The sequence below is a fragment of the Epinephelus lanceolatus genome, chromosome 14, assembly GCF_041903045.1.
Source record: "Epinephelus lanceolatus isolate andai-2023 chromosome 14, ASM4190304v1, whole genome shotgun sequence".
In the NCBI taxonomy this organism is placed as follows: domain Eukaryota; kingdom Metazoa; phylum Chordata; class Actinopteri; order Perciformes; family Serranidae; genus Epinephelus; species Epinephelus lanceolatus.
Genome location: NC_135747.1, coordinates 12229447 through 12242841, shown reverse-complemented (window position 1 = coordinate 12242841; position 13395 = coordinate 12229447). Strand labels below are relative to the sequence as shown.

The 13395-nt window shown below is 40.8% G+C and overlaps 1 protein-coding gene across 3 annotated transcripts in view; it reads left to right on the top strand.

Annotated features, from left to right (window-relative positions):
- Positions 1–13395, top strand: part of adarb1b (adenosine deaminase RNA specific B1b) — a 142210-nt gene that overhangs the window by 84796 nt on the left and 44019 nt on the right. For 2 of the 3 annotated variants that reach the window (XM_033613584.2, XM_033613592.2), the window contains one exon: positions 7292–7327. Coding sequence is in view for 1 of the 3 variants with exons in the window: in XM_033613575.2 (XP_033469466.1) it covers positions 8302–8401 (100 nt within the window). In the remaining 2 variants the exon portion in view is untranslated. Of the gene's footprint in view, positions 1–7291; positions 7328–8117; positions 8402–13395 lie in introns of those variants that run through there. The other variant, XM_033613575.2, reaches the window with a different exon arrangement.

Below are 13395 nucleotides of genomic sequence, written 5' to 3'. Positions count from 1 at the left end.
TCTCATACAAAGCAACCCCTACCATTCACTGTTGGTGAGGTTGTCGAGGCCGCGTGCCCCCTCTGATACATGTGGAGCCACCAGCTGCTTCTTCACCTGCCACTGAGAGGCTTCATCAAGAGGGCATTACAAATATGAAGGCCCGCACCATCCCCTGCAGATTCCACCCCATTTCACAGACCTCTAACCAACCAATTTGTGCCATCAGTATGGTGTCAAGGGCATGTTCCCTCACTGGCTTCCCACACTGCCAATTGCGTTTGATGGAGTGCTCAGCCAAGCTATTAGCATCTCTGTCAGGGGCTGAATACAGTTCTCTGTGATGCTAAACCTTGAAATGTATCTTTTTTTTTTTTTTTGTTAAGATATTTTTTTGGGGGGCATTTTTAAGCCTTTAATTGATAGGACAGACAAGTGTGAAAGGGGGAGAGAGAGGGAGTGACATGCAGCAAAGGGCCACAGGCTGGATTTGAACCCGGGCCGCTGCGGCAACAGCTTTGTACATGGGGCGCCTGCTCTACCACCAAGCCACCGACACCCCATGTATCATTTTTTATGTTTAACAAAGCAGTGTAGCCTCCAGAGACCATGCCATTCCTTACACATCACGGGACTAAAATGGTTTTGGCAACACAAAATCTTTAGAGCCCTTTACTATTGCAAATAGGACGAGAAATGTGGAGCCACTTCTAATGCCTTACATTTTGAATTCTACCCGTCACATAAATGCTTAGCGCACTGAAATATGCAGTCTAACATGGACTTCCAAGGATCCTTCAATTCAGGATCACAGACTCCCTCCCTTTAAACAGCACACAGACGTGGATATGACTACAAAACAGCACTGCTGGGAAACCATGCTGGATATATAAATAAATGTCTGCAAACTATTCTAGTTGATATTACAGGTCACTAAGATCTAGGCTGATAACCTGTTAAAACATGTTTTTAGTCAAATGGTTTAGACTAACAAAAAATAAAAAATGTCCACAAGAGACAGTTAATTTCTGTTTAAGAGACAGTCCAGCCCAGAATTTAAAAAAAACAAACATACTTTTCCTCTCACGTGTAGTGCTGTGTATTCATCTAGATTGTTTTGGTGTGAGTTGCTGAGTGTCGGAGATATTGGCTGTAGAGATGTCTACCTTCTCTCCAGTATAGTGGAACTAGATGGCACTCTGCTTGTCGTGCTCAAAGGGCCAAAATAATACATTTGAAAAACTCAACAGCGATGTGTCTTTCCAAATGTCATGACCAGGTTACTCCAGATAATCAATAGATCTTGTTGTGAGCAACTTCATGTAGGAACTGTTGTCTTTTCACCAAATTGCACCTGCCAACTGTATCACCCCGCAGAGGAAGTGTGTATCTACTGCTAGCTAAGCCAGCACCACTGAGCTAGCTAACGTTACACCTCAGCTGAGAAGGACGCCATTAATGTTTACATCTAATACTGTCACAAGTCCAAGCCTCTCTTCCATGAGTAGATGCACACTTCCTTCTGCTAGCTGATAAAGTTGATGGGTGAAGTTCAGTAAAAAGAAAAAAGTTCTTACATGATGGTCTGTGGATTATCTAGAGAAACAGGTCATGGTTTCTAGAAAGTGACATTGCTGTTAGAGATGCACCGATCCAGCTTTTTCAGTTTTGATACCAATCCCGATGCTGTGGCTTTCAGTATCAGCTGATACCTGATTATGATCCGATACCATGGTTGACCTAAAAAGCTATATACCTTTACATGTAGAACAGAAAAGACGAGAGGCATCAGGCATTGATGACTACACAGACTACACACACTATTTATTTTTAACAAAAATAAACAATTGTGCAACAGCAGTTAAAATAGTGTGAAATACCTCCACACAGCAGATTCTCTCCTTCACTCCATGACGTATGACGTAGCTCGCGTCGTAATAGATTAAAAGGGAAAGGATCGCCTCAGGTATAGGTTGCATTTTCCAATACCCGATCCATCTATTTTGACGATATCAGGGCCGATATTCGATCCAGATATCGGATCGGTGCATCCCTAATTGCTGTTGAGTTTTTTAAATATCTAGATTCATGAATACTTTATTACATTGAGCATGTGGGTAGGTTGTTGGCCTCTTACTTCATAAGTGAAAATTGCCAGAACAGGAATTTTTTTTTAGCACTAGCAGCTGTTCTAAAACCATCTTTGTGTGTATATGTGATGAGAGTGGTCCGATCTGATGCATTCTCTTAGTCAGCACCTTCTGCTCAGGCGTGTGCCTATTTAACTCCAATTTGACTCAAATACACTCCCACAAACTGTGCAAAAAAAATGTGTTTCACAGTGCATCTCCATGTTGGCCAATGCTGTCACTGTGAGGAAGGAAAAAGCTTTACGAAATGCAAACATTTCCCAACCATTCACTGATTTTACCTCCATCTAGGATGCAGCAGCATAACGTGAGCAGTTACAGCAGTATACCTGAAAAGAACATTAAAACGTTAAAGCAAAAGGAACAACATTCACCCTTCTTCTGTGTACATGCTGCATAATGTTTAATTATCTTGTAGCAGTGCTGCCCTCTGCTGGACAAGAGTAGGTAGAACAAAAACACTGCCAGACATTCACAGGGGAGAAATTAGAGTGCATGGTGATCCAGCATCTCTCTCCTTTGAATTTGCACACAGACAGACACACACACACACACACACACGGACAGACACATATACACACAATCAATCACAGCACAATCATAAAACATGTAATTAAATGATGGATTAATTAAAATGTGTCCCTGTGTATACACGTGTGAGGAAAAAGCTAGGTCACAGGGAGGGGGAGCATTTAATGGCTCTCAGGACACCAGCGAGCCTCTCTGCGTGTGTGTGTTAGTGTGTGTGTGGCTAGTGGTTACCGAGCCACTGGCCTAATTTTTGGCTGAAGACCGGGAGTCGAGGTTTACAGTCACGCACTCCTCTTTATCGCGCGCAGTTGACTGACTTTCTGCCTCTCTTTCATAATCATTCTCTTTCATAATCAACCTTTCTGACTTAATTCTTGTCCAGCCCACTCTCAGATGTCCTTTTTACTCCAGTGCTTCTGATCACGTTGTGTCAACTAAAGACCCTGTATCTCTCCGTTCACCCCCCCCCCCCCCCCCCAAACTCCGGTCTTCAAAGACTATTAGACTAATATGACAACCCCACACACATACTACACTTAACCTCAACTCCCAGCAGCTCTAAAAGGCTCTCCTCTTCTGTCTCTACTAATCTCTCAAACACAATCTCTCCCTCTGTCTAAGTCTTTGCCAAACTCTGCGCACAAGATGAGGCTCAGTGAGTGTAGCTTTAGGAACGTGACTTCCTCACAAGGCAATGGAGCTCCACTCCAGCCTGGACATTTTTCATCTGCCTTCAGGTTCAGGTATTCGGGCTCATATGTTTGGTTTTTAGGTTCTCCACCATGATAACTGCTTTGACATGCAGCTGAAACACACTGGTAAATTTCTGTCTTGAAAGAGACAAAAGAATGTAGGATTTTTCACAAAATTTCATCAACATCAAGGGAACACTCTGAGGTTTGGCTTTTATATTATTCTACTCCAGATGTTCGTTAGTTCGTCAGCTTATTAGTTTGCTTTTGCTTGCTTCAAAATAGCTTGTTAGACGGAGGGCTTTTGGTTTGTGGTGCCCAGTTTTAATGAGGAATGCTTATAAATACTAATGAGCATATTTTGGTGTAGCTGAAGGGTCTCGTGTGCTCCTTGTTAAAGTAAAAATGTCAACATGTCAGTTTAATGATGCTGCAGCATTTGACATCTGACCCCTTTTGAAGTGTCTCCCCTCACTGGTGTTTGGCTGTACTGCACTTTTCGAGTGTATGTCTGTGTATTTCTCTGTATTGTTTGTGGTAGTTTTGCACAGGTTAGGCAGCAAAATCTAATAAGCCACTAGCAGTGAAGCATGATTTAAGCGTAATACTGAGCTTGTAAAATTCTGCATCCCTGGAACTGTCTTTAAAATTCAGATGAACGGCTTTAGGGAAGAAAAAAAATGCTGTTCCCACTGAGTCTATTTTTAGTGCTTTGTGCTTTTTAGTTGACTGTGAGTACATCTACAGTATGAACCAACAGATGGGCTCACCACAGTAGCCTGGATCGCTTGCCTGTGAAACAGTTTAAGAGGTTGTTTTTGTCAATGGTTGTGTTTCTCTGTCTAACCGCTGCAAAAGGCCACCAGGAGTTGAGCTGTTATTTGGAGTCTGGAACGCTTTTAAATTCAGCCTGGATAACCACTGAGTATCGGCTGCATAACCACAGCCTCTTTCCTCCTCTCCATTCAGTATGTGTTGAAAATGCCAAGAGAGAGAGAGCTGTGGGTAAACTCTGTGTCTGTGCAACAACATGTGTCTCTGTGGGGCATGCACTGAGACTTTTCTCTCATGTCTGCTACGTAAATTAAAACACTAAAGGAAGGTGGACTGACTTGTCTCCCTCTCCGAAAACAAAGCAAAATAAAAACAAGTCACCCAGCCAAGGCAGCTGTGGTGAGACTTGGCCAACCGTAGTTATCTTTGGCTTGTACACAGAACCATGAATGAATTTGCGTCTGGAGAATATTTAGGTTCATCCCCTCTCTGGGGCTGACTTCTCTGCCCCACGACTCTTATCCCAAAACTTTTGGCTGTCTCTCTGTTTCTTGCTCTGACCATCTGCCTTTTTATCTCCAATTTTTTCTGTTAGACTGTTTCGCAGTCACTGTCTCGCTTTCGTCTTTCTGCCTTTCCGTCTCTTTCTGCTCAGTTTAACTTCTTGTGTTTGATTGGCAAACTTCTACCCCAAAACCTTGATTTGCTTTTTAAGAATATTTAACATTGAGCAGTGGGAAGGGAGCTGTGGAGTAATTGGGCAGCAGTGAAGACAGCCTTGTTGACCTTAAACAACCCCAGAGGTTAGAGATCCTACTTTTGGTTCAAGAGAATCCTTTGTTTTTATGTGGAAATATTTCCCTCACCTCATTTTACCTTTCCTCACTTCAGCCAGTTTCATCTCCCACTCTTCATTTCCTCATTCTTTATCTTACCTTTTCACTCAAAGGTTTTTCTCTATATCCTCCCTCTTATTTCTTTTCCTCTTCTCAAGCTTTTATGTGTTGATTTTTTCTCCCCCTCCTCGTCTCTTATTCCTCTACTATCATCTCTATCCCCAGCTGCTGTATCTACCAGAAAGGCTGTGGAGCTTTAAGACTTTTTTTTTCTTCACACCCGCCTGTAGATTTACTGTTATGTTTAGTTAGCATTCTGTGGGCTTCAAGTCTTTTTCACAAGCCACTTCTTGCATTTTGGAAGGTTCATGTGCAGAAATCTGAATCTGAATTGCAATATTTATCAAGTATACATGAAAAAAACGTTTTCATAGTTCTAAGGGCCCCCCTTTTTGTTTTGTCAGCACCGAAAGAGGAACAATTGTGGTTGTTAGAACGAGTTTTTGAGAGACTTACTTAGGTCCTATTTCAGAGTAGGTTCTCTCCCAATACAAGAGCAACCTTGAGTGATATAAGAGTAAGGTAATTGGTTCAGACACAAGTGTACATTAATTGGTTGAACACAACCAATGCAGCACCTGCAACCACCATTTTCATAAAACATCAGCCGTCTGTGAACAACAAACAACACAAAACACAATATATAACTAGGGATGTCCCGATCACATTTTTTTTGCATCCGATCCGATACCGAGTCTGATCCGATACTTTGCAAAGCATTAAGAAAGAAAGAAAAAAAGAATGCATCCGAGTTGTCCCATAAGGTTTGTTTTTTTTATATAAATAGTATCCAAAAAGCTTATCAGTTTTTCAGCAGCACAAAATGTAACAAATTCAATATCTTCTTCTTGTCTTCAACAAACAAAATAGGCCTATATCTTTATACATTGGAAAGCAGAGGCAACCGTTAACAACACAGATGAAAAACCTGGCCATTTTTTTTTTGATTCCTCCGATCTTTTATTACCGATTCCGATTTTGTAAAAAATAACGTGATCGGAGCCGATCTTCGGATCGGGACATCTCTATACAGTATATAACGTGGTTAAATGGACCGACAGTGAAGTCTAGGCTTTTGAGCTTATATGCAAAGGTGGAAATGGAAAGCAATTTTGACTGGTTCAAGTGAAATTGGTTGCTATACCAACCACTGGACGGCTGGCAGTACGTCAGTTCAATGACCCTGTTGGCGGTGCAAATTCAGACAGAAAAAAATGCCCTTGAAGCCTTGAGGACATGTAGTTCTCAGGGGAGCTCCCCAGTGGGCAGTTCCTCTCAGGGAGTCCCCAGAACACCTTATTTTACCTATTCAGGAACAGCAACAGTTGTGGGTGCATTAAAAACTGGTTGCCTCGTCTGGATGTTTAGAATAACCGTCCTGCTAGGATACATCTTCCAAAAATTTAGTGACTTTGTATAAAAAGTTCCAAGAGTTCTACACTGTTGAGCCAGTATGCATGTAGACACCTTGTACTACCCTTCTGCTATCACTCTAACTCATAGTCATTGATAATTTAAAGTCCAGTGTACAAAGGTAAAGCCAAAAGAAGAAAACATGATACTGTAACCCCCTAACCCTAACCCCTAACCTTAATATGAACATGTATCTAGCCTAAAGTTGAAGTTAAATGGTCAAATAGTGAAGTCACTTTGGATAGTAGGAAAAATAAAGTTTTCTGCCCCTGTGTTCAGGGACAGCTTTGTTATTTGGGGTATGCTGATGTCTGGAACTTTGTTTAGCCTTTAGCCTATTTATTTTCCAGGGAACACATTGAAGTAATATGTTTATTTGGTCTGGTTGAGATCAGTGTTCTGTGGAACGACTGGCCACATAAAGCACCACATTGCATTTCTTAATAAGGGCCTTATATTTGCCAAATACATTGCTTACAGGGAAGCACTGTAGCACTCAGGTTATATTGCAGTGCATTAATTAGGAAAAACAGTTATCCAACTAAATTAATAGATCTAGTCACAGTCAGTGGAAAAACCTGCATTCCATTGGTTCAGACAAAAGCTGCAGCTGCCCAGGAGACAGTGTTTGGAATGATTCAAGTCGGTGTGTGGCTGGGAAAGACCAGCTGTTGTGGAAACTCCAATAAATAATCACCGATGGACTGAGTGTATGTACCTTTACTTTCCCTCTGTATCCTCTGCTAACTTTGTTTCACCATATATTACGCACTGTTCCTGTCAGTAATCCAGATCTTTGACAGTAACTATGCTGTTGACTTACTTTGAACATCTTCTCTCCCTCTCTCTCTGTCAGGTTTTTCCGATCACAGACATCAAAGCAAAGCCAAAGGTGAGTTTTTTTCTCTACTTTTTCCATTTCTGTTGTTGATGTCTCTTTGTCTCTTTCTACAACATGGTTGAACTTTTGCATATAGATTTTTGAATGCTATTTGTCATCAAGACTAACATAACTTCAAATAAGACCATCAATCAGCCACAGTCAACATCATTTTAAGCATTAGTAAGTCTGTGGTGGCTTGAAATGTGCTGCTCGGAAGATGTGGTTTCATCACAGGTGTAATTACAAAAGATTACCACTAGAGGTTGGCAGAGTGCTTCTTTCTGAGACACCTCTCATCCTTACACCCCTGGTGAGATACCTAAGTAGAGAGAGAATGCAAGCACAAGAAATATAAATCTTTAAGTTAGAGTAAAAGGGACAAAGTGACTTTTTCATATCAGTAGATCTGAATGTTGTGTGTGTACAAAAATTAGTGTGTGTGAGTATACAGAGTTGTATTTATTGTGCACATGTGCTTTCACTGGGGGGGAGTATGAGAGGTTGTTTTTGCTTTTTGGAGACATCAGTGACTTTGAGAGAGGATTAGCCAGGTAGACACTTTGATTCTGCTCCTGCTGTTAATTCACAACCGTATGAAAACACGGCAAGTCTCTCTCCTCCGCTAGTCCCCTCCTTCTTTTTCACACTCTACCCCATCGCCTCCCCTCTCTGACTACTGATAGGGCAGACATGGAGTCAACAGAGGAGAGAAACAGTGGGAGGAGGAGGAAAGGAAAGAGAGGGAGGGAGAGAGAGTTTGGATACGAGGGAAGGACTAAAGTAGAAACAAAGAAACGCTGCAGGTGTGTGGAGTACTGAATATCATTAGCTTGACGGCACAAACTGGACAAGTGTGAAGGACAGGTAGACCATGAGTTCACAGTGAGATCCCAGAAGCTCAAGTTATATTTGGTCCAGGTTAGTCTGGTGCTGTTAGGCAGCTGCTTAGCTGATTTTCTGACAGTGTAAGTGCTGACCAAGCCATGGCCCTTCTTACCAACGGCTCACCGAATCTGGGCTCCTATTACTGCCTGATCCGACGCAGGTTCAAGAGGAGGCGCAAGAAACGTTCGGAACGCAAAGGTAACCCTCACAGCAGCTGTTCATCCACAGAGAGTGATGCTGAGCTGGCTTCTTGTAGACTTTATGTTAAGTTAACTGGTAGAAGAGGAGGGCTTGCTCTAATGAAACATATGTTTCACATGTCTGGGAAGTTTGAAGTTGTACTGGCATTAACTGACTATAATTTTGATTTAAAAAGCTTTTAATTCATTATAGTATTTATTATTATTTTATTTTGTCTTTGGTAAAACTGTAGAGTGTCTTAAAAATGAATGCCAGACGCGCCAGTTTTTCTGTTTTCTGTGGTGGTTTACATGTAGAGAAGTTCCACAGATTGCAATTTGAAGTTTTTATTTGCAACAAAAAGGCGGCATAATATTGTCAAAATAATGTTAACTTTTTATCATGCAATAATGTCTAAAAGACAAATGTTACAGAGGACATCAAACTTGACCCTAGTAATTGCTGGTCCAAAACAAAAAGTCAATATAGAGTTTAAATGTGATTTTTAAATGATTAGTAATTCTTTAATGTTTGTAATTTGTCAGAGAAATTTTTGACTCAGAATATTTAAGTTTCTTGTATTAATATATATATTTGCCCTAAAAATTAACCAAAGAAAAATAATTTCTAGATTGTCTGTTCCGTGTTAGTTGACAGTCCAGTCACTAAGATATCGACCATATAGATTGCATCGTATATTCACATATTTAATTGAAGGAACATACCTACAGATTAGGAATTAAGCATTTTGTTTTTCCTGTATAACCATAAACAAAAATATAGACCTTTTGTACTCTTCTTTTTACAACCATTTCTGATGTAAACAAATCATGAACAACATAAGAACACATTTGTTTTTGTTAGTTTTGTTTAGTTGATGTTTTTTCAGCATTTTAGCCTTTGTTGACAGGAGACGGTTGAGATGGATAGGTAATATGGGGACAGAGAAAGGTGGGGGGTGGCCACAATCTTACCCCATATATTGTGATTGATAGTTTTATGTATATACATCTTAATCAGTAGACATACCTGCGCACACCATCAGAAAAATGAACAGCTTGAATTAAGTGTATGCGTGGGTATTACAGAAGCTGTCAGTCAGTTTAGGAAAGACCAGGTTAAAGGTTTGTCTTCTGTTTTTCTGCTTTTGATTAAACATATTTTTGTATGTTTGTGTTTTTTTAAGGATCAGAATGATTTAAACAAATGATTTATCTACTGAGTAAAGGCGATCTCTCTCCCTCTCATCCTTGTCCTCTCTCTCTGACTGAGACAGGTCCGTGTCTCTGTGTAACTGACGTCGGGTGATGGGAGCTCCACAGAGCCTCTAAGCTTTTCTCTCCTGAGTTTGCTGCTCTGCTCTGGGGATTAGCCTAACAGCAAAGGTAGTAATTACTTAGGTGGCCACAGCTCACTGGCAGTATTAGCCATGTCTCAGCCACTTGCTTTGACACCCACCACCCTACAACCCCCTCCCACCCACCCACCCTCCTCGCCGAGCCGAGACCATTCATCCAAGTAAATCCACCACTGCTGATGCTGCATTTTTTCAGCCCCCCGACTCGCACTCGAGCCCCGCTCACTCAGAGACCGACTACGTCCATCAGCATTACACAGGTCTGTTTCCGGCCTTTTCACTCTCCCTTATCACCACGGGAATGAAAGTGGCACTTTTTCACCATAGCGAGAGAAGCGATGACTAAGCAGGATTTTGGGCCAATGTTGCTCCACTTGCTCTCTCAGTCAGCTTTAATGCCCCACACTGGAATCCTTCTGATAAGTTGCTTAGTGCTTTAGCTTTAGTGCCCATTGGGTTAGCAGCTAATGCTAGCTGTGAGGACAAGGTCACAGACTTACTTAAGACAATCTTGGGTAGAATAATGTGACACTGAGTCAAGAAAATCTCTTTGCTCAGTTTCCCCGTCAGTGAGGTCGGAGTCAGCACTGCACCACTGGACTGGGTAGTCCATTAAGTGCAGATTAGTGTCTTCCACAAGGACACTTCAGCGTGTCGATGCAGGGGTTGACCAGGGTCAGCTCTGAGTTTGAGCCATCGAGGAATAATCCACACTGCGGCCCTGTTTATGTTCACCTCTGTTGTCCTTGTTTTAACTGCAGGTCTATTTCTGTGTTTGTACCTGAGAGCACAAAAAAACAGAGTCAGATTCTATGCATGTGTACGCACTTATTTAGCTCTTAAAGCTGATTCTGATTCTAAACACAATCCCTATTTGTTTATGCAGATCTATATACAAGTTGCACCCAACTGAGAGCTCAGTTTGATAGGTTGAGGTTAATTCAGCTCAGTTGGAAGGTTCGCATGTGTCAACTGTTGAATGACACATTTGACAGTACCCTTAAGCTGTGTGTGCAAAATGTTGCAGGCAGTTACCCAAATATTTTGTCTAAAGTATCTAAAGTAAAATATGACAAAACCTTACATCTCTACTTAGCTGATGATATAGACCATCTAGCAAACAGAAGTAGGTCATTTTAACCCAATTAAGGGACCAGTTAAGAGCTCTACACTCCAGCACAGGTGTTTTTATTTAGATTGGTTAATTAGACCAGGTTGGAGGTGGGTGGAGCTATGGTGGGAATTAGGTGATGTCACCAGACTCAGCAAACTAATGAGAATGATAAAAGTGTTATTTATAACATCATATCAGGTGCAACAGAGCTAGCTGAGGACTGAGGTAGATGTCAGTCAAGCACGTTCCGTACACACCCACACTGTACTGAGACAGTTAGTTCGGCAAAATTATTACAAAATTATTATTGGATATACAAAGTCAGAGCATCTTTTCAAATAGCATGTTAAATTTGCTTTTATATCATCGGGCCTTGATTAATTATACAATAGTCCATCATCTCAGTTTCACTGTGTACGTTTTCAACCAAATGTTTTGCACACACCCCCAAAATTATGGCTTTGTTGAACAATGTTGGCTGTTAACTTTAAGAATCTGATTTAGTGTTGAAAGGATGACGTCAATAAAGGTCAGGTTTTTTCTGTGATGGTGCCTAACGTAGTAAGAAAAAAGAAGCAATACTACAGTTTGAAATTACCAGTACATGTAAAAATCCTGAATTAAAAATCATAACAGCGCTTTTTAAAGTGGGAAAACCTGCAAAAAAAAGTGTGAGATACTTATTTCCCATTTCCAGTAGACAAGTGTGCCTCTCTGTTTTTGTTTTGTTTTCTGGTGTGTCACATTTGATGACACAGATGTGCCTGGTTAACTGGTTAATAAGCAGTAGAAAGTAGCATAGAGGCCAGCGAAGATGTTACGGTGGTTACCTCTTTCTATATCTGTCACTTATTCTCGCTTTCAAATTCAGCGCTGACTATTTGGGACAAAGTTTGAGTGCTACCTGGATGGAAATTGATTAAATTTTTGGCTACGCTGACAAAGGGTCACACAAGTTACTAACAGTGGCGAAGCAGCATTTTGCCGGAAAAAGGGGGCAAAGATTAGCATGTCCACCCAGGTGCCATGTTTCCATCACTGCCAATCAGAGCTGGAGTTCATATATATCTGAGACTACTGCAGAGTCATTTGTGCCAGGAATGAATGCTGATTGTATCCTCTCCCACTAAAGACAAAAGCCATATCCTAAGGGTTGTCAGTCAGTGTTTTGTCTCGTGGGAAAGGCTTAAGTGTTAACAGCATAAAGCATTTTAATTATTATTCATGCTGGCTCACTGCCATGACTGACTAGGAGACTTGAATAGAACTCAGCCATCATTAATATTATCAGCAACACCTGTGCTTTTATGACAAATCAAAATGTCTGATGTTTCTAAAGCCCATTGATGGCTCTTTACATCTCACTGCAGTGTTGTGTTAGCATTGGACTTGAATAATACTAACGGATGCTTTTTATCTTCTCTTTTTTTTCTTTGCCTTGTACTAATATTTTTTTACATTGCCTTTTAATTATATAGTTATTTCATTTAAATAGAACAATGTAAATGAAATATATTATTTTTATTGTAGCCTGCAACTCTGTACTTCAAAGTTTTAGTTGACTCGCATATATTGATGGCATAACCATTTAGATGATAATAATTTACCTTTAGCTTTACAAGTGAATTACCATACAGTGCACAGTGACTTTCAAAACGCTGAACTTAAGCATATCTTCCAAGTGATAAGTTCTTCAATGCATCTCTCGTAAATGTGCCAAGCCATGACACTCGTAGACGATGCTTTCCAATGGGCCGTATATGAAATATGGAAAATGGGGAACAGAGGCCTTTTCTGCCATGCCAGCAAAATCTCCAAAATGAGCTTTTGTAACTTGAAGAGGGGGGCAGAGAGGGGGATCTGCACCGCCTGACGCTTACAATCCATCGCCGTGGAAGAGACTTTGCCTACAATGAGACCCTGTTGTCGCATTTTCTCCTCTTAGATAACCTCACATCCTTTTCCGTCCTCCCTGTTTGCCTTTCTTCCAAATCCTCCTGTTCTTCTCCCACTTTTCTTTGCTTCATTTACTCCTGAAAGTGCTTTGTTCATATATTCCTACATTGATTGACTTAAAAGGATTTTGAAATCATCATCATGATTTAGAATAATCACTAACATAATACTAAATACAATTTTTTAATTGATGTTGCTGTTTACATCCCTTTTGGATAATCTAAGCTAACGCATGTAGACAGTATAATAGACAAAATTGATTTACAGCCTCTGAAAAAGCCCAGGCACACTGATTAACATTTGACAACAGTAACAATGGAAATCAAAGAGAAAACACGCTCACATTCATTTACCTCACAACAAACAAACTGTTGATGATGAGCAGAGCCTTATTTAGTGCCACAACATTTTCAGGCAGAGCGGCACTCTGTCATGATAAGAAATGAGTTGTTTCTGCCTGTCTCAATGTAATTAGCCTTGATTAGCATGCTGCTAATGATTGTAACAGACTGACGGAGGGGGGAAAACCATTGTAGCGAGAATGCACAAACCGCCGAGACACTTCATGGCCCTAGAGATGTATGC